We start from the raw sequence: 22,487 nt of genomic DNA, 5'->3' as shown, positions 1-22,487 counted from the left end.
ATATATAAGCCGCACCTGATTATAAACTGCACTTTGGGTTCGGACCAAAATTTTAGTCAAAATGGTGCGGCTTATAATTGTGAAATTACTGTACTTCTTCAGTACTTTGGAGTTTAATTCTATGAGAAACAAGTGAGGAAAGTTTCACCATCTGTTTTTTTCATTGTCAGAGACAAGCATTTCCAATCCTGATGAAAACATGTACGTAATCACAGAATCACAAAATGGCTTCAGGTGGAAGGGATCTTGAAGATCATCTGGTTTCAACCATCCTGCTATAAATACCGAGGTGTTCCTTGTATCTTAGATATTTCCTGTTTACTGGTCCTCAAAATTTTTCTTAAGGCTTAAGGAGGCTCTGCATCTTAGTCTGTTATCACTACTTCTGGTGCTGAGGAAGACTTTTATAGCCATGAGTCCACAAAAAAAACTATTTTTAACTGCAACACTAAAAAGCTCCACAACCTCTGAGAAGTTTCAGCACCAAAGAAACACAAGACTCTACCTCTCAAGTTTGATTATCACCAAAAACTAATCAGATATCAGAATAGTAACTGACATTTCAATTCCTTTTATCTGTACCAGTAAGTTTCACAAAACACGAACAAGTTCATACTTTGTAGCTGCCATCTACATAAATTATTTGGAACCACCACTTCAGTTTGTGGATTAGTACACTTCTGTCACACCATTAAAGCTCTGTCTTCCTCTACCAGAAACCTACCAATTATAAAGCCCAATGGAAGCAGTGGCCTAGAAGCAGTACTGGAAGGTGCTGTGTAAGACTCTCCTCACCTTTTGCACTCATTAAGCAAGTATAACATTCATCAAATTAGTTTTGCTCACAGTTTGTGAAGTATTATTACACAAATAATTTCTCACACACACCTAGCAACAGCCACAAACGTTAAAAAAATGCAGTATCATAGAGATAAGAACTCACCTGTGTTGTTTTACCAGACCCAGTCTCTCCAACCAGCACAAATGACTGGTGCCTAACCAAAATATCCGTAAATCTTTCTTTATATTCCCAGACAGGAAGCTGTAGCCTTTTTTTCAGGATATCATAATATCGTGGGGTATGTGGTAGATTTGTGAAAGGGTTAATACTGTGTGGAATCATTGCTGGTTTTATAGCTGGCAACCCAGCAGCTGCATAATATGTGGAGTTAGATGTAGGTCGCAGATCCTTTTCCTTGTCCCTTTCTCTGTCACGATCTCTATCTCTGTCACGATCCCTGTCACGATCTTTCGAACGGTCATCTCGGTCCCTGTCCCGGTCCCGATCTTTCCTAAAATGAGTTAAGAGACACAGTAGAAAATGACACACTTGAATATCTAAATGCAGAGGAGGAATTTCAATACAACACAACCCTAAAGGTGCACAGTGTAAAGTGGATGCAAACCAAATCTTTACAGTCTTGCAGGCAGCTGTCTGGAAGGATAAGGATCAATGAGTAACAAAAGTATATGTGACGCATACTCAACATTATAAATACATAGCCACACTTATTGTACCAAAACACTACAACAGTTCCTCTCATTACACCTAACACTGAATATAGCTATCACATGGAGACATGAACATTGTAACTCTCTTCATCTAATGACTATAAAGAATCAGCTGTGCAGTATAGATGTCTCAGTCCCCCCCGTTTCCACTTGCTGCTGCAGAAAAGTAAGAACATTAAATAGTTTCTTTTGCCTACCTACCAAAGGAATTATACTCATCCAAAAAAGCTAACTCAATAAACAAGCTGTGGAAGGAAAGTTTCATTTTATTATTCCACAATTACTCTGCAGCTTTTTTTGTTTCAAGTCTTACACACAATTCTGACTCCATCAACTTTCATATACAGGTTGTTGAGTGTGGAACTTAAGACTTACAATCAGCCGTTGCACTTCACAGAATCAGAATAATTTAGGTTGGAAACAACTCTTAAGATCATAGAGTTCAACTGTTAACCCAACACTACCAAGCTCTATCTTCTCCGGTATCACCTCCTACCACACACTTAAACAGCATTTATGTATTCACACATTTCCAAATACTAAGTAGAAAAATTCACTGCATGTACAAAAGAAAAACAGTATTCTTAAACTCTGACCTCAGTCCCTCCAAGAGTTTCTGATTCTGCAAGTCCATGTACGTGTTCCTTCACATAACCTCCCTCTTCCTACAAACACACTCACAAAAGAATCCTTAGTTTGACCCAAAAACTACAGCTTGCATGTTTTTAATAAAAGTTCCCAATTCAGGACTTTGAAACAAGCCCTGCTTTACAAAAACAAAATCAATGCAATTTTAAACTAGATAAAGTTAAAAAGATTAGTGACATCCTTGCCTGCAAAACTGAGGATATCCTCAGCTTTGTCTCTTTTTGTGCATTAACTGAAATCCTATCTAAAAGGCAAAACAACAAAGTCAACACCAGCTTTATAATAAGTGCACACAAACATTTCCAAGAATTTTTGAAAAAAAACAGAACCTCACCTCCTTCTTCACCAACACTCAGGCACGTCTAGAGATCATGTCTAAAGAAAATTATTGCCAACACTGCTCTCCACAGCTTTTGTTTTAAACATGCATTTGGCATCCAAATGTAACTACTGAAATAACACCAAATTCCGACGTACAGAGAAGATGCGGTAACCAAGATTACATTACTACTGATTCTATAAATTTTAATTCAAAATGTGCTGTGCTTTGGAAACAACCACCACTGCCTTTCTTGTATAAATGAATGTAATGTATGCAGCCATTTTTTTCCCCCCTCAGTACTTCAACATATGACAACAGAGGTCATATTACGATTTTTTTAACATTGCTTCTTTTAACATAGACTCATTGAAAATAAAGGATTACAAAACATACCATTTGCTGTCACTTAGTTGTGTACAGATTTTCCTAAAGTTTTGGACTGAGTAATTTAAAAATTAAGACCCTTTCTAGGGCATTTGTTAGAACCTGAGATACTCTAGTTTTACCGTTATTTCCAACATGGTAAAACATTGTACAAGCTAGAAATCTATTCCTACTGTAAAATGCCAGGCAGATATTGCATAACCCAATAGGTTCATACTCTCCATATGAAAGTTACCCCTAGGAACTAGGCTTCTTATGCTACTCAGAAAGGTAAGAGTCTAATAGCATTTATCAGACAGCAACAAAGCTTTGGACTTGGCTGACGAGCTATTCATTCACCTTCTAAACAGCTGCAGGCACCAGGACATACAAGTGCATGGTAACACTACTGGCAGGCAAAAGAAATAAAAGTATGAAAGCAATTCAAGAGTGGTAAAGGCAGGGTAAAATGCAACAATACACTTCACTAAAGCTAGAATAAGTCATGTTACTCATGTGCAGGCTTGGTTTGTTTTTTTACAGCATTCTTTTGTGTACGTGTGTTTCTGATGGATTTGTATCCTCCACTGGCACCCAGTTAAAGTGTAAATAAACCACACCAACAAAATCTATTCCACAACCATTTACTTAAACAGTATTGTGCCAGTATACAGGTTCTGCATTACAGACCATCAAGTGTATCACCCCCATACACTTCAGCCTCCATGAAGCAGCCCTAGCACTAAAATTAATAGATTCCCACTGCTGCCTACCCTTTCCATGTGTCAACACAAGCATTTCACCAGCCTTGCTAAGAACCAACCTTCCCACCAGCATTAATTTTAACTTGGATCAGTATCTCTGATCTAGCCTCCTAAACACTCTCTTGTACCACTTCTTTTCTGTTGGTACCTACCTGTGTGGACTTACAACAAACAAAAACACAATCTCATGAACAAGAAGTGAATTAAATGGACTACAAATACAATCATGGAAAGTGCCATTAATCCCCATTTCTCAGTTTCTTCATTGAATTCTTACAGTTTTTTAACTGTACAAACAGAAAGGAAATCTATCAAGCTCTATGTATATTTCAGAAGTAAAAAACTATGTATGTGTTAATAAAAGGAGTTGAATCTATTTCATATTTTCAAAAAGCAGGAGAAGTAGAGGCAACCAGATCCTACCATAAAAACAAAACATACAGCAAACTTACCCACTAACACTTAAAATGATACAGCAGTACATCCTTTCCCTAAAACTGTTTCTCAGTCTCCCATTATTACTGAAGCTTAGCAGACACACACTCACTTGCTCAACAAGCAAAAAGAGGAATGACAGTTGGGCTGCCATATTAATTTCTTTAACTATCTAAAAATGTGGCTTGGCAGCTTTTCACTTATAAACTGCCACATTTTAGTTGCTTTTTCATTATTGCACAAGGAAAACAGAAATCAGACACAAAAATTAACAGTAAAATAATAATTTAATCCCATTTGTCTTGTGCCTGAAACCGTAACAGCCTCCATGACTGAAGGGGGTTGGGATTTTTTGCTCTGCTTTTAAATGAAAAAGTCTGGTCTGCTTTTTGCTTTCACTTCCTTACGTTCACACACATATAACGTATATGAACACAAAAGAAGCACTATAGCAATCACTAAATAAAGAGTGCCCTTTTTTTTAAAAAAGGGCATATAAAAATAAAACCACAAACAAAATGCTCAAGGTAAATCACTGATCATCACAGTGAAAGCTTAAGCCCATCTAACAGATCAGTATTTTTCCCAATAGTTGATGCAAAAAAGGCAGTGCAGCTAAAAGAATTTCTGCTCTATACAGGAATCAACCAAGTACAATTAGTCTGAATGATACATCCCACTAGATCACTAACTGATGCTACACAAGTCAAATATATTTGAAAAGAAATTAACATATTTTAAAATAGTATGTACGGAATTCACAGAAAAACTGTAACCAAAAACCTTCCATATGATTTCGATTTTTCCAAAATGTTTACTTCACAGACAATACTTCAAGTCTGGAAGAAAACAGATGTAATGTAGATGCTTAAGGTTACACCAACAATTACAAACTTGCTGGCCAAGTAGAGCCACCCACACCAACAGAGGCCTGCATTAAAGAGGAACTAAAGAAATACAGATTCACATGAAGTAACTTTCATATTTTGTCAGGTAGTCCAGTTTGGATGGAAGACACACTACTGTTCTGAATATGAAGTGAATGTGAACCATGCAAGGGAGCTCATCCATCTTAATCCAGCTCCAAAACCACCTAAATTGCAGAAAGGCACTCTTGGCACAGAGGAAGGCAGGTACACACACGCTTTTAACAAGACTCCACACATCTTCCTTACGGCCTTGCATAAGCTGCAAAACCAAACCACTCTAAAATAAACCAACCATGTAACATTAGTATGACTCGTGCTACATGAATTAAGATTTCAGGTCATTTAAGACATAATCATGCTTAGAGCAAGTTCTTCTCAGTCCTATACCATTTAATGCTTTAACTGCAGAGGAGGGGACAAAGAAGGGGCACAAGACCAGCATTTCTACAGCTTTTAGATGCCATAAAGGTCAATGCCTTCTAGTTTAACACTGGTGGGAAGTTACATACAAAATGGTAAGACTAAGAGTTCAGAATGACATTATGTGACCAGTAAAATTATGACAAAGCCACACCAAAACTGTAAAACCAACAAGGAAATACTGACCTGTGATTATCTTTACAACCAACAGTAACAGTCATACCACATTTAAGTAACGCCCTATTTTGACATAAATACTTGATAATTTTACAAAAGCCTCTACATACAGAAAAGCTGTATACGAACAGCTTTTCTGTAGCCTCAGAGGACCTATTTCTCTAGGAAATCCTACAAAAATGCATTAACTGAGACAAACAGCTCAATATATTTAAAAAAATGTGATTATGCTGATCCTACACAGAGGAAATAAGAGCTGAATAATAAACGATTATGTTCAGCTGAGAAGAATTCATCACACTCTAGGGGCTAAAAACTGAAGCTGTACAAGCTCACCTTAAAAAAAGCAAGTTTTGCAAGGACTGTTTATCAGTGAATATTAGCTGCTACATTAGACTTAGAGCTATTGTAGCCTTTGAGAACAAACTGAAGGATTTTTCTTAGATAAATAGTCTGAAACAATGCTGATGTACTTTAGTAATTGTTTAATTCACGGAAGCCTCCTGTGCTCCCTAAAGAAGGCCAGACTAGATAAACACTGCATTTCTTTGTACTCGAGACTTCAAAAATTTGCTTTGAAGAGCTGCCTGCCTTTTCTCCAGCTCAGTTAAAGGGGAAAAGACTATGTAAATAAAGCTCTAAAGCAACGCTGAATTTAAGAACAGCACCAGTGCATTGTCTGTGTTCCTGCAATTACCTTAAATTAAACAAAAATATGCTGAAGCATGTGCAGTACAGTCCTAAAACTTCAACCTTCGCAAAACGAAGAAAAAAATAAACACTCCCTCGCCCCCTACCTCAAAACCCACCTCGCCATCGATTCTTACTTCAAGACAAGCACATCACCGAAGGTGAATGGGTGAAAGACGCTAACAAAGGAACAAGGCTACCACCAGTGCAGGCACTAATAACACGGGCTGCACAAACCTCGTGCTCATCTCTAGGCCCACATTTGCCTCTCAAGGCAGAGATTAAGTAAACAGATACAAAGGAAGACGGGGGAAGGAGTGGGAAGGGTGAATACAAACATGAAGGCGAAGAGCTGCAAACAAAGCGTGGCGCGGGGGCGCGGGCCCAGCAGCGCGCCACCCCCGCCACGGGCGCCCAGCCCAGCCCACTTGCCCAGGCGGCTGGGCCGGTGCCTTCCTCCCTTCCCCCTCCCGGCGCCGCCGCACGAGGCCCCGCTGCCCGCCCCGCCGCCATCCGCCCCCCCGAGGGGGCCGCCCGATACCGAGCCAGGCCCAGCGCTCCGGGCAGCCGCGAGGCCGCGGGGCCCGCTCGGCCGAGGCGGCGCCGCTGCAGCCTCTCCCCGCCTAGCACCGCAGCCGCACCGCTCCGCGGGGAGCTCCAACCCCGGAGGAGCGGCCGGAGCTGGGGATGGGGAGCGGATGGCGTGGGAGCCGCCGCGATCCCCCCCACCCGCCCCGCCGCGGGCCGCACCGCCCGCGCCACCCCTTACCCGTCGGTGGTGCGTTTCTTGCTGGAGCTGTAATCGTCGCCTAGATCGAGGCGGTGGCGCTTGGACATGGCGATGGCGGTCGGTCTGTCTGTCTGGCGGTCGGTCTGTCCGGGTGCGGCGGGCGGGCGCTCTGCGCTCCCTCCCCGAGCGGCGGCGCGGCGAGGCACGGCCGACAAAATGGCGGCCGGAAGGAAGCGCCGGGGCCGCGCGAGGCGCTGGCGCGCGGGCCCGTTGGCCAAAGCCTCCCCTGGGCGCGGGCCCGAGGGCCCCGCCCCGCCGCGCGCGCTCCCGGCTGAGGCCCTGCCAGGAAAAGCCTCATGGAAGATCCGTGGATCTTAGGAGCAGCGAGGGTGGAGAGCACTCTTGACATCATCCAGTGCCACCGTCCACCAGCACTATCACTGTAACCACTAAATCCATCGCCCAGCGCCAGATCCGAGCACCTCTTGCACACCTCCGGGGATGGTGACTCTGCCACCTCCCTGGGAAGCTGAGCACCCTAACACTGAAAGGTTTTTTCTAATATCTGATCTGAATCTCCCTTGTCCCAGCCGGAGTCGATTTCCTCTGGCTGCCTCGCCGCAGGCACAGCAGAAGAGAGCAGGTCCCGCCCGGCCAGAGCTCCTGTGGGAGCTGCAGGGAGCCGTGAGCTGCCCTGAGCCGCCCCGGCTCCCGGCACTGCCGCCCGGAGCCCTTCCTCAGAAATCATGTTTTCTGCACCTTTCTCAAGCTTTCTGCCCATCTGCGGTCACACTCCAGCACCTCACACGGTACTTGAGGTGCAGCCTCACCAATGCTTCCTCCCTGGCCCTTTTCACAGTCCTGCTCCATATTACGACTTTTGCTCAGCTACTTTGAATGAGCTCCTGCTACCTGAGTGTTGGAGCAAGGGTGCATTCACATGAATGGCTCAGCTAACAGACATGAAAGTAGTCAGGAAACATCACCCAGCAGCAGTGACCTGTTCTGCAAGTACAGCCTGCTCAGCAAGTGGGGCTTTATCCATGGATTCACATTCCAAAGATTTGTTGGAATTACTTTAATATAGCTATTAAAATATTTAATGTAGACCAATACAAAGGTTATTTTCTTTAACAGAAGAAAGTTTATGTCCCTAGTTTTAGATAATATAACAAAATGGCACACACAGCTCTACTGAAGTTCTAGATGTTAGTGTAATAAAAATAAGATTTTTTTGCTTAGAATTATCAACCAAAATAAATATTCCTGGAAACTGGAGTTTGAACTTTTCTTGCGAAGCTGGATGTAATTTTAAAAACTATATTACAAAAAACACTGGAATATCTCTGTCAGCAGTTTCCAGAGGATAAACACTACATAGTAAATCTCTCTATCCCAAATATCAAGCTTACTTGTTATGCTGTGGTAGTCTACACAAAGCTGCATTGGCTGAATGCAGCTAAGGAAAAACTTTCTACACATCTTTGCAAGTGAGTTTTAAATTATGTCTATCTTAAACAAAAGCAAGTGTTTATTGAAATAGAGTACTTGAATAGGACACATTCAGGGAGGAAAAAATAGTGGCTAAGTCTCCCTGGAAAGTGGGAAGAATGGGAAGAATATAAATGCATTATATGCATTAGTTGGGATGAGAAGCTAGTGCTGGGAGGTTCTGACAAGGCTGCAAGGGTGCAACAATGGAAGCATGGAGAACTCTGTAGTTCTGTTTCAGATCTTTATTTCTCCTTCCTGTGCACACCAGCATAAATCTACTTATGGTCTTGCTCTAGATTACCCATCCTATGGCAAGTATCAGGGAAGTTTCTCTTTTGGAGGTAAGAAAAAAGCAGGTGTCTCAGCTGGTATGAAATCTGAGGCTACAGCTCAGCAACAAATTCAGAAAAGAGGGTAAGAATCGTGTGCTAGTTGGGGTGAACAGCTATGTGTGTGCTGTGCCCCAGGCATACCCCACAAACCAGTTCATTCTGTTAACAATTGCTAACTTCACAAACTTTTGAACTCATCCTCCACCCAACCGTGCTTTGAGCTATCTGACTGCATAGCAACTGATCTGGTCCCATCCCAAAAGGTTTACAACATAAGAACTTCCTCCTGAAAGCACACACATGCCTTATTTTGCTAATGCAAATAATCCTTTTAACTTCAAAGGGATTAACAAGGAAGGAGTAGCAAAATTAAGCATGTAGGTAAGTGTTTGCAGGATCACAGCCTAAATATAAGATGAGACAAGAGAAAAAAAGAGACTGGTAAGCACAAATTGACATAATGGCAAAGTGATAACCATTACGTCAAAAGCCTAAACAATGAAAGGAATATGTAAAATAGGGCACATTTAAGCATATTTTCTGCCTTTTCAAAGGCATTTGTTTAAAAAGAGGTTTTTATTCCCCCCCCTAAGCCTTTTATATCCACCTATAAAAGTAAAAATCTTAAGTTACTTAAACAGGACACATTTGTATGAGCTTCCACTTGACTATCTAGTCTTCTACCCTCTGTTTCTTACCCTAGTTTTAAAATCACTGGTATCAAAATCCTCTTAGCCAATTTCCAGTGAATATTTCTTTACATTTTGCATGGGCATATTCATTATGCTATTTGGGTTGAAAAGAGCATTAACACTGAAAACTGAAACAATAACAAAATGTCTATTTTTTTTCCTGATTGTGCATTGTCTTCTCTCTTAAAAAATAAGCATGGATCTCAGACCAGCTGTAATTCAAAGACCCTGGAACTCTCACCTGAGTGGTGTGAGGTTTCTGACAGAGAAGTCTAGCGTCACAGTGTCACAGTTTAGGTTATTATTGCCTGAGGCTAATTGCTTCACTCCTCTCTAGAGATTACTGAGTCTATAAAGCACACGAGATTCATCCAGTCTAGCTTCTTAGTCAAAACTCACCTTCTTCACTGGCTTAAGCTAGAACAGGGGAAGGTGAGGTAAAACCACAAACCTCTGTTGCAATGGAAGCCGTAATACTGAGCAGATTGTTAAGACAGACAGCTAAAAAAGGTTAAATCTTCCAAAAGTTGTGTGTTAGAGCCCTAAGACCTGTGTAGTATGTGTTTTTTTTATGGGTGGCTGACTTGCAGAAGACCCTAAACTACAGCCTATATGTGCTTCCAATGCCATGGACACACTTGTGCTGCCACTTTCTTCCTTTATTTTTTTTAATAGTTTCCTTTCTAAAAACGAGTGTAACTCCTATTTTTTTTTTTTTTTTTTGTAGATATGCAAAGCATTATATGAAAAATTTCCTGCAAATGATTTAAAAATATTAAAAAGAAATATTTATGATAATTATAATCGAAATCACTGTTTTAAAAAATTATGTATGTATATAAAAATGGGTAATACCTTTAGAAAATTATCCAGGAGTCTTAAATGCAAATGCTTATTTCCGACAAGCTCTCATTCTATCCTCCCCCACCGAGCCCATGTGAATAAATGGATATTATCATCATGTTCTGTCATATCATCAAGGAAAGAATACTTGAGACAAGAACCCACAATCAGAGCATGTTTAAAAAGTCAGACTTCCACATCGTTGCAATTAAAAATATGAAGATGAATACGTGAACTGATCTCAATTTCTGCAGTGAAGAAAAGAGGCAGCTTCTCTGTAATTACAGAAGCTAAACTTTGCAGCACTTCAAGTATATATAAATCAAGGCTTTGAATTGCTCTGGGAAGTATGCTATGGGAAGACAGCATGGCAACAGCACTATTGCCGTGACAGCAAACTTTATCAGCCATACAGAGGCACATCTGAATTTTGTGAATGGTTATTAAGTGTTATCCCATATAGAACACACTGTGACTCAATCTGCAGGTCAGAAAGGTCTGAATAACTTCAGTAAAGTTTCATGAAGAAGAAGAAAAGGAAGAAAGAGAAGAAGAGAGAGATTGTAGCTTTTGTATCTACTAGAACATTAACTCGAGTAAAAAATCACTTTTTAAAACAAACTTCATTCTGTGGAAGGAAATATATTGTAGACAACCAGCTGCTATTCTGAGCCCCTCAGTCACCTGTTAAGGCCTTATGATCACCTTTAATCCCCTCAGAGAAACCTTGCAAGAGCAGGTATTCATTATGTGCTTTGAATAGAAATCAAAGAAATAGTGGAAAATCAAACCATCACCCCCAAGTATTTTAAATTATATGTCTAATTGCATGAGTTACACAGAATTCATGTGTTGTTCTCATAACTTCCTGGTCTTCATGGTTAAAGTGGCATTGTTTAATGCCTTCTGCATTTGTAAACATCTGAAACTAAAGGCTAATATGTTGCATGTGAAGGCAATTTATCTTTTAAATTCCTTAAAATCTAACCATTTTCTATGCCAAGTCTTATGAGAAGCTCTCTAAATATAAGGTGTTTTTAGGAAGTAGTAGCTATTCCACAAAGAACTGTTTAAAGCCAGAGAAGATCACAATTTCAAGCATGTTGTTTGATCTTGTGCTAGAATATTAAAAGAAGAGCCTATGCAAGTTTTTTCAGTTGGCATTTTTTTGCAAAGCTCTGATACTTTCTTGAATTTTCTTTATAAATTTTTTACATCAGCAGAAGGGAAAATGACTTCATTAGTATACATTTTTCATTCCTTTTGTGTTGAGTACAGTGATCTCTTTCTTATGCACTATAGCATTAGCTCTTTAAGATTATTTTTTAAAAAGTTCTCTCTTTAATACAATCTGTAAAACATTCATATTCATGTCTAAGATTAGCCATGCTGGAACTACCAGTGGTACCTGTTCACTCTGAGTATGTGCTAAATTATTAGGAAATTTATATGCTTAGTTCCTGCTATCTATATAAAGCATTCACAGTTTCAACAAGCTAAGAATACAAAAACCTAATGAACAGTGAGACAGGTGATCTAATAATCTGTACCTCATCAACTACTAACATCTAAAGCGGTAAATACTAATCCTTATTTTCAAAATTAGTTCCAGACTAAATTACAAAATAATAGCCATAGCAAATTAAGCACACTAAAAATCCATCATATCCTGGAACAGGTCTGTAACAAACCCTAAACATTAACAGTCATACCTTAACCCAGCTGGGTGCAATTTTTCACAATTGTCCTTACTTATTCTTTTCCCATATGATGAAGTCTTTTTCTTCCAAGTGTAGTAAAAGTCCAGTTGCAGAAAAATCGTCAGCAGTGGGTGAAAACACAGAAAAGTGCACTTAAACTGCTGCAGCTGTGTAACCTTCCTCTTTACAGCTTCTTATCATAAACCTCCAGCCTAGCAGAAGTGAGGTTATTTTATTAGTCTGCATTATTTTTCTACTGCCAGCTCCCATATGGGAGTAACAACCTTTGTATCATCTGAAAAGCAGTGTTAAGTCTCCTAAAGAAGCTGAAAGAAGACACTGAGATTTTGGGGGGAACACGGGGATTAATAAACTATCGCCCTGTGAATGTAATGATGTCCTCTCTAAAGAGCAAGACTGTTCCCAAAGGTAAAAGAGAAGGAGAAGCAGCTGCTAGAGCTGCTTTTTGCAACACAATGCTCTGGTAAGTGATATTTGTAGATAGAGCAACTTGGTCTCTCAGCTGCAAAACCAGAGAATGCTATACCTGCAGCATTTATTAAAATTATAACAGTCATATCTAGTTTGAAACAAGAATTTTCTTATGTGCCCTTAGGCTTATTTTTGTAATTAGAGTAGTGATGACCTTGTCTTTTACATATTCTGCAAAGGTAAGCTATATGTATGGCCTCTTTCTTCTTGTAACTAGCCTCCCATAGGCACACAGGACAGCTGATCTATACATATGCAGGTTGGATTTATTGTGTAAGTGCTGCTTCCTGCCCAGATCTGGAATGTACCAGGAAAGAGGATGGTGGGGAAAGTCTTGCTCAGACTCTTTGGGCCTGAACTGCAAAACAGGTACAGTAATTTCACGATTACAATCTGCACCGATTATAAGCCACACTTCCGGGGTGTCAGCAACGTTTCGTTTTTCCTCCATAAATAAGCCGCACCGGATTGTAAGCCGCACTTTCATTCACAGCGAGAATCCGCGTGCAACTTTCACAAAGTTGCCAATTAGTAACAGAATCACGGGATCACGGGGTTTACTGGCTCGGCCCTGCTCGGGGCAGCTGCCAGGGAGTGGCCCTGGCCCCGCTCACCGCAGCTACCAGGAAGCGGGAGAGGGGCGTGCCTGGCCGCCACTGCTGCCGTGCTTGTCGGGGCTGGGCAGCACCGCTGCACTTGTGGGGGGCGAGCAGCGCTGCCGCGCTTGTCAGGGGCGGGCAGCACCGCTGCGCTTATTGGGGCTGGGCAGTGCTGCTGCACTTGTGGGGGGCGAGCAGCGCTGCTACGCTTGCAGGGTCTCACTTCCAGGTTTGGAAATTTCCTAAATTTGTTAATATATTAGCCGCTCCGGAGTGTATGCCGCACTTCCGGGTTGGGAGCTAAATTTTAGTCAAAATGGTGCAGCTTGTAATCGTGAAATTACTGTAATTTGTTCTGAAGGCAGCACCTTGCTTCCAGACTTAATTTTCGTGGATCCCGTCTTGATCATCAGTGAACCTTTCCATATTGTAAGAGATTCCTCCGGAAAAGAGAATGGCTGGGACTCATCTGTGCTTCTTGGATGTTATTCAGACTACATGACTGAAATAAAGCCTTGCTGACTCAAATTTGGTTTTGCATTCCATGAATGTGTAATACCACTCCGCTGTGTAGAGTCTTGTATAGCATCATGTGCGGTATTTTCATGTACTTTATAAATGTGAAATTCCACTATGATAGCAGCACTTTACTATTACTGTCATCCTACTGTAATCAGAAGGGAGGTAGAATTAAGGGTATCACAGGTAAAGAAATAATTTCTTTTGCAACTTAAACATTTTCTTTAAAGTACCTTTTGTCTATCCAACAGTACATGCAATATCTAACACGCAGACCATTCTTATGTTATCTTTAACATGCAGCAAGTAGTTCCCTGACTAAATGAGGCTTTTCAAGATTGTGCTGTAGCATGGTGTAATCAGTCCCTGACCTTCCTGCTCTGCTCTGCAGTACCCTCTCCCTTACTATGGGCATAGTTGTTTGGCTAATCATGCAATGCATTAGGATTAGGCTGTGAAACCAATATGCCTAAAAAACCAACCTAACAACAACAATATAGAGTTTATTAGCCTGTTTGGTTTCCCAACAAGGACAACAGATGGAGTAGCATGGGGACACAGACAAGCAACTGGAGACAGGACGCTGTCAGTTGCCAGATTGCCTGAAAAAGTCCATGACATAGCAGTCTGACACTGCTCATAGTGAATAAAGTTCAGTACTTGAATATGTCTTTGGAGGATCAGGACCAAAGAACTGTATTTACAATTTTTTTTTGGTAAAAGCAAATTGTAAATATACGTTTTTATATACCAGATGACTGATCCTATGTTAAAGTGAAGTCTTGATTGATTTGGACACATTTACATGAATCAGATTAACTCCACTCATTCAGCATTTTTTCCAGAAATATTCAGATATTTGCCATTAGCTTAACTTTTCATAGAATCCAATGAAAACTAATTAATAAATGGAAACAAATTTGTGCTGGAGAATCCTAGAGAATTTAATTTCCTTTAAAAGAAGGCAGTGCTGCTTAGCACCTTGTGTGGGAGAGTGATGGGGTAAGGACTGAATCTTCAGTACAAATATCCTCTGAAAAGTGTTCATATTATATGAAAATCATGCAGTATCCTACAGTGAAGCATGTAGATTGTGAACAGTAAAGTAGGAAAAAACAAATCCTCCATAGCTAAAGCACTGTGGATCTTGTAGAGGATTTTAAAACAAACGAGACTGTATGTACTCATCTTTTTGACAGTGTATCTATTTGGACACTCAAAATATCCCCTAAAATAAGCAGAACAAGAACAAGCCTGTCCATTGATAGACATTTATACTGAAGAAAGCTCTAACATCCCTCCTACATATCCTTTAACTCTAAAGTTCTCCCATAGGTGTAGTTTTTGTAAGCTTTTTGATCTACTTCTGTCAAATAAACTGCATTAACAAAGACCTGATTTTTGCATTGGTTTGAGTTAACCTTTCTAATCTGGACAGAAATTACTTAGGGAACACTTACTTAAATTGCTTTCTTGGAAGATTATGGCAGCAGGAAAGTATTAACAGTCCAGCAGAGGGACATTGCTAGGAAGCTGATGGTTATAATGTCTTCTAATCCCCAGGATGGGTCTAGGAGAGGTTTGCTGCTTTGTAATTTATGAATACCACTGCACAACAACTAGTATGGATTCTGCGGGTGGTCTGCTGTAGCTTTATTTGTAACCACTGCACCTACTGTCTCTATTGTGATAGAGAGTAAATGGCACCCTGGTTTAATGCCATGGTGATTAATACTTTTGAATTAAAATGTTCTCAGTAGCTAATACTAAGAAATAGCCAAGACACCTGTCCATAATCTACTTTGTCATATCTTAAAAACAGATCACATTCCTCTGCTAATTCCACAATAGTTAAGACTGAGATTGGTGTCGCTGCTTTCAAAAACTTCTGCTGACTTGATCCAAAAACTGTGCTATTTCATGGGGTCAGTATGTGAAATCCTAATTTATTTCAGCAGGAAGTTGTAGTTTGTCCTATGCACACTTGCATTCACAAAATCATCCAGTTCTGCTCATGACTATCATCTGGATGCTCCCTGGAGGAACAGTACTTCTCCAGGCCTATCTCAGTTCCAGCATTGTGTTCCCCCAGGGGGAAGGAAAAAGAGCAGAGTCTATAAAAGATGAGAATGCCAAGGGAAACAACAGTAGTGGCAAAGAGAGAGAAGAGCATAAGAGCTGACAGGGACAAAAGAAAGAAAAGCAGAAACAGGAGAAAGAAGAAGAAAAATCCAGCCTTCTGAACAAAGCCTTTTCTCAGATTTTCTAAAGGGATAAAGATTTAAAGTAAAGACAAAAGAGTCGCAGGAAGTAAGACTGAAAGACAAACCACTTAAGGAAAAGGAAAACTATCACCTTTTTTTGGCTTGAAGCCCCCATCAAGCATTTAATGTGGGAACTTGTGTGTCTTCACCAGCACACTGGTATGCAATTGCAAACCTCAGACCCACTTCTTTTCCATTGTTCCTCTGTTATCCTAGAGTTCTAAAATACATATAGCTGGTGGCTCTGCCTTGTCCTCAGCAGTCCTTCTCTCTACTGTGCACATGCACAGGCTCACACAGGCAGTGTAGGGACACGCACAAACCAACGTTCACTTCCAATTACAAGTAATTTGCAAGCTACCAACTCTAAATGACAAAGGAGGGAGGAACAGAGTTAATATTTCATTGGATGGAAAAAAAGAATATAGAACAAATTTAGAAAGAAGGTAGCAGATGAAACTTTGGTCAGGGAAAGCGCAAAGTGGCCATATGTTCTAGGTACAATACCACAGATCTCCCAGGAGATGAGCCCATATGTATGTGGAGTGCAGCTCTGACTTTGTCATTGAGGCAAGTGAGAATAAGAAAGAAAGAAGAAACAGGAAAATAAAGACTCCTAGTCTTAAATGCCACCTAAATCTAGTTACCCTAAACTGAGGCAAGATCAGAATGCATTAGCCTAAATTGACCTTGCTGTTGTTCAGTGAATGCAGCTTCCTGAGTTTCATCATATTTTCTTTTGAGATACCTGTGATGCAATAGATGCCAGTCTCCAGTAATGCTGCTCTTAGTGCTTCTTCCTCCTGCCCATTTCTCAGTGTGGTGTGTTGCCCTGAGCTGCTGCACTGTATTTTTTATTTTTTCCATCAACTTTCCTCTCAATTCAAATAAATCTGCTGCTGTTGTCAGCAGCTTCATAAACCAGGTCTACGCTGGAATATTACAGCACTTTTAATTATGAAGAGGAGATAAGTAGGGGTTTCTTTATCACTTATTACACTAGTTTTGTACCTGTGAGATTAAAGTTTCCTCCCAGCATGCATTCTGTATTTCTGGATAGGTCTCCAGTGAGAAAAATATGTTTTAAAAAATTGCCACGTAATTAAATTTAGGTCTTGCAACCAACATTATAAACTGCCCTTCCCACAAAAAAAAATTACCCAAACTTTCAGCTTTTTCCCATCCCCATCAAAGAAGTTATTAAGGAAAACAAAATCAAGACTTTATATTTACTTGATATTTATTTGAAATATGCTCAACTGGTAGTGCCTTGGCCTGCAAATTGACTTTGTTACCGTCTTTGCTTAGCTTGGAGAACTGCGGACAATGTATTCATGCTATCAGATAAACTTCCTACAGGAATGATTTTCCTGAAAATGTAAGCAGCCCCAGTACAGTCCGACAAACACAGTACTAAAAGTTATGCATTCCACAATAGTTCTCTAAGAACTAAAGGTTTTTATGTTCAAAGTCCTAATACAGGAAAACTGCTGCAGGAACTCATTAGCTAACAATATTAAATAGTACCAAGTTTCCTAAGTCAGCTGTGAAAATTGTGATTCGTTCAGGCACTGTCAGTGAGGTACACTGGCCAGGGTATGTCTGCAGACTGTGTCCAACTTCGAAGGGGAAGTGGACAAACTAGAGAGGATCCATCCATCTGAGGGTCACCAAGACAGTTGTGACTGTTGTGGCTTCACAGAGGAGTGGTCTGCCATTAGGAATGAGGGAGGTGGGCTTGCTCACTCTGCCAAGGGAGAGCTAAGTAATAATCTATTAGCAGCCTACAATGCTTGAAGGGGAGTCGCACAGGTGATGAAGCAAAACTCTCCTCCATATTAAGAGATAGTGTAATGGGGATCTCAGCTAGGGAGGTTTGGACTTGGCTAGGAGGACACTACAGTACTAGAGCAGGTTCATACAATCATTTCCCCAGGGAGACAGTGAAACCTCCATCATCCAGGGGCTTTTCAAGACTTACACGGATAAAGCCACAGCTAACCTAATCTGGCATTGGCAAGAGTCCCAAGTCACACAGGAGGTTAGACCAGATGATCTCCAAAGGTCCCTTCTGACCAATATTTTTATGACCCTGTGAACTAAAAATAAAACAAAAAGTCAGGACTGCTTCAAGATCAGTTCAGTCATGGCAAAGTAAATTAAGCAACATCATCGAATTATTGCTTGGCTGGTGTCACTGACATTTGTAGTGAAGTAACTGTATTTGAATTGCATAATTCAGAATCTTCAATGGCAGTTTCAGTAAGAGTTCTAGTAATGTAAAGTACATGGATTTTAAATCACATTACCCTTTCAACTCTAGAGATGTAAATTGCTGAGGAGTACTAGTGGATAACTTACATCAGAGATGTCCAGGCCAAGTTTCATTTATACAGGGACTGCATTTTTGATCTGTTTTATCATGCCAGTACTTTTCCTTAAAGCTCAAGTTATTTTTAAATAAAAGCACCAAGCAGATTGAAAAACTTATCTCCTTCTGAAAACAAGGCTTTCCAAAGAAATTCTCCATAAGTGAACAGAAAGGAAAAGAAGCCAAGGGAAAAAAAAAAAAAAGGAAAGCACTGATTAATGAGATTTGTTTGTTCTGAGGTATGATCAAACAGGCCAGCACTACAGTCAGTGATAAAAGAAGGCAAAGTGCTGCACAGACTGCTATGTTCATCTGCTTAAAATTCACATGGTCTGAGTTCTAGAATAATTTGGTCCACACCATCTGGCAGACACAAGAAGTATGAATATATAGTGGGGGGAGGAAATTTTCTGCATTTCAGTAGCATGTAGAAATACTGTATTGGGGTTTGCAACTTATGTTCAATACATTAAGTGAACAAGTAAGCTGTTAACAATCCAACAAATCCTAATTTTTAAAACACTTAGAAATAAACTTACTACAGTGATATAATTGCACTCTTTGTACCTGTTTGGACTCAGAATATAACACAAGCTCTGAAATGCAATGAAATGCAAGTCAGTACAAGTATTAGTCAGTGGTCAGTATGAATTGCATAATGTCATCCATGCCCAAACCAGAGAGTATGACTGTTGTAGCTCTCAGCTAAACCTCTTAGCTTCACTTATAAGCTCAGATTTTAAAAACTTCTGCTTGCAACAGTGAAAATGCTCCATGTGGGTCAAGGAGACACCAAGAAGAAAATATTACTGGTAGATTCAAGCTTCTGTGGGATAGAGATATGTAGAATAACCATGCAGGAAGGAAATATGAAAGCCAATTTTCTAAATGTGTTTCTATGTTGTCATTCCAGAGAGCATACTATTCTCACATATTTTACTTTCATTGTTTCCTGTGCAGGCTTGGTAGTTTTTTTCTAGTTTTGCATTTGGACCAAACTGCTTTCAGCCAAAATGATGGCTGTTTGACAAGGGTATACAATTTATCCATCAGCTATTTTTTTACACTGTAGAAACTATTTTATTGCTATATTTTTAATTATAATGATTTTGTGACTGCATGCAGGTTTATTCCCATAGAATAGAATGTCAGTTATCAGACTGAGCAGTTCCCAAAATTTGTCCTGTCCTTTAGCCACCAAGGAATTCTTAGAGAGCACAGAAGCTCACATTGCATATGGATATGTACCTGTTGTTCTCAAATTTGTGTTTAAAAACCTGTAGCTAATAAGACAGAGAGGAGCAACTGAGTAGCAGATTTCTCTAGTGTTAAATGTCTGCGGTGTTGAGATCCTGACAGATGGGCTCAAGAGAATTCATTTGGGACAATTTTGGATGTTCTTGGTCTGCCAACTTTTCCATCCCATCTAAGAGGGTGAATACCCGTGGGAACCCTCTATGTGCCCCTGCCACCCATCTGCCCCAGGTGTGTTGTAGCTGCTGTTTTAACTATGGCACATCCCATCCTACTGTCTGCCCTTGGAGTGTAACTGCAGCAGTGTAAGGAGAGGAACAGTCTCAGCTGACTAAACTAGGTATCCTGAGTCCCTTACCAGACAGCTTTAAGGATTCCATCCTCCATAAATACAAACATTTGGACCAATAAAATTTATAAATCTAGTTGTTATATCAATACAAGCTTATTGGCTGAGCTGTATGGGTGGGAGCTGATGCTGGCACATTACAAAAAAGAAACATCTCTGTCCCAAGGGTGATACTCAGCTTCACATCCTGGATGACCAGAGTGTTTCCGCTTCTCCAGGCTGCTGTGAAGGGTATTTAATTACAGCCATACTGCTGTCCCAGTGCTATTACAGCATTGCAAGGCAGTCATAAAGGCTGAGAAAGCATTCTCCTTCCAAGCTTCTGATGTTAAGTGGCTTATAAAGTTTCCAAAACGTGACCTTTAGAGCTGAAATTTATTATGCTTGCATTATACCCAAGACAAATTTAATTAGGCAGTTTAGAAGAAAACATGTTTACCAAATGTTGTCATGTACATGGTAAAGAAGTATTTTTTAATTGCTAAAATAATTCTTCAAATGAAGGGGGAAATGGTACAAAAATTTTTTTTTTTTCACTCTGGGCATGCCACATGCTGAAGAGTAATCTCATTTAGTGAAACCCTTTTTCAGATTTCCCTGTGTTGCTTGCAGTCACTTTTCTCTCTCGGAATAGTCTCTGATGGTAATTTCCACGTTTGCTCTTACTATCTCAAGTTAGTGTCTGCAACTTACTCCTGCTACAACTATGACAACAGCAAGTGGTGGCCAAATAGCATTCTTGCAGTGAATAGCATTCGCTTCAGCTTAGAGTGTGGAAGAATGTCATTATCTTTGCAAGGTCAGCTTGATTGTTCTTATCAGAAAGCTGGCTTAAATTTTTCTGTAGAGAAAGATGACATTTCAGTGCTTAGTAAACTCCCCTTTAAAAGCTATGTCAAGACAGCCATGCAGAAAACTGGTAATGCACATAACCCTACTTTAACTTTTATCACTGATCAAGTAAAATAAAGAGTCCATGGCCTTTTTATAGTATTTTATTGGCATGTGTCAATAGTGTACTGATACAGGTTTGTGCATTTAGCCAGTAGAAGCATTATTGCCTCCAAAGATGGCAAACAAGAAGGGAAAATGGGATTGAGGAAAAACTGATTCTGCAGTGCCACAAGGTGTGGCTAGCTGGACACTTGGGGTGAAGGAGTAAAAGGCAGATGGAGAGCATGGAGCAGTAGCTCCTGATGGTTTGAAAGGCATAGGACTATGTCCATGAGCCTAAAAATCACCTCTACTGACAGACCAAATGCCAAGAAGTACAGGGAAATTTATAGGACTGGGGTGGCTGGTAGCAGAGGTCCTAGAGACAAAGAACCCTGAGGGTGGTGCACTGTGGAGTCAAGATGAAACCTAGTCACTTAGCATATTTTTATCTGCAATTGTTATTAATAGTTTCTGGGCTGTTTTCATCAGTCTTACAAAACAAAACACCTAGAGCCTGAAAAGCCTATTATGGCAAGACTTATTTACTTCTAAAATGTTGTTGTTTATCACAGTACTGAGTGTCTGGTGACTGGTGTCCCACTACTTCTGTGGGGTCAGGTGCAGTAGCAGTTTCATTCAGTCTCTCTGTGAAAGCAAGGGACCACTAGTGCATTGGCCAGCCAGATTATAAGACAGCTGCTCGATATCTGTACCTCATGGAAGAGGATGCAGTTTAGCAAAATGAAGAAACACGAGGGCAGATGAAGATAAAAAAGGGAGTAAGAGAGCAAAGGAAAGAAAAATGTCTATGGTAAGCATGATAAAGGATAAGGATGTTTCTATAGAGGGAAAAAGAGAATGGAGAAGGCTGAAAAGAGTAAAAAGAAACATTAAAGATAACAAAATGGGTCTGGGAGAAAAGATGCAGAACCTCAGTCTGCTGTGTTTTGTGTAGCTCTGTGTGCATGTTATGCAAATATACTGTTTTATATAAGAATAATTACAGACATCGGTTTAAAAATAAATTCATATCAATTATAAGTATTAGCTAATAGCTCTTTTGAGTTAAAGCCTTTGTTTATCTACAAGAAAAGTTTTCCATGGATACAACTATGTCTGTATTGCTCCACCCCAGTCTAAGAAGGATGTGCCTCCTGGGGACAACTGATTGGCCTCCAGGACTGATGCAATTTGCAGCCCTCTTGATGAGCTTGCAAATTATTCCATAGTATAATAATAGCATGATTTAGGGGCAGGAATATTTCAAATATGGGTTTCATGGCTGGATCTAATGGCTCATGTACACACAAACATTATTCCAGGACAAAGTAAGGCACAAGCTTAAATAAAGAGCACTTCTTGTACAATGATTTCTAGTATAAAAACATCCCCTGTAGCCAAAGCAATTCCTTTTTCCAATTCCTAGTTTCGAGTGCTTCCAGAGTGTTTAGTGTAACAATACCTGTATTGGTTCTTTCATACAGAAGTGCTTAGAGAGTGATTTTTAATCATTGTTCATTAGAGCTGGTTTTAGCTGGTGACCTTAGGGGTGGAATAATCCATGTCCAAAATGCCACACTTGTCTCAGCATATCTCACCAGACCTGCCTGTCTGGCCTTGCTTTCAAACGTGCACAGTTAGTGCAAGAGTAA

General features: G+C 40.3%; 1 protein-coding gene across 1 annotated transcript in view; it reads right to left on the bottom strand.

Moving 5' to 3' along the window:
• Nucleotides 1-7,216, bottom strand: part of DHX15 (DEAH-box helicase 15) — a 47,381-nt gene extending 40,165 nt beyond the window's left edge. Inside the window, exons 1-2 of the mRNA XM_033059569.2 lie at nt 7,030-7,216; nt 944-1,292 (exon numbers count right to left, since the gene is read on the bottom strand). Coding sequence (XP_032915460.1) covers nt 944-1,292; nt 7,030-7,097 — 417 coding nt within the window. The 5' untranslated portion in view covers nt 7,098-7,216. The remainder of the gene's footprint in view (nt 1-943; nt 1,293-7,029) is intronic.
• Between the last annotated feature and the right edge of the window lie 15,271 nt (nt 7,217-22,487).

This window comes from Catharus ustulatus, chromosome 5 (assembly GCF_009819885.2).
Source record: "Catharus ustulatus isolate bCatUst1 chromosome 5, bCatUst1.pri.v2, whole genome shotgun sequence".
NCBI lineage: Eukaryota > Metazoa > Chordata > Aves > Passeriformes > Turdidae > Catharus > Catharus ustulatus.
The sequence above is the reverse complement of the archived record's forward strand: the minus strand, read 5'-3'. Positions and strand labels throughout refer to the sequence as shown.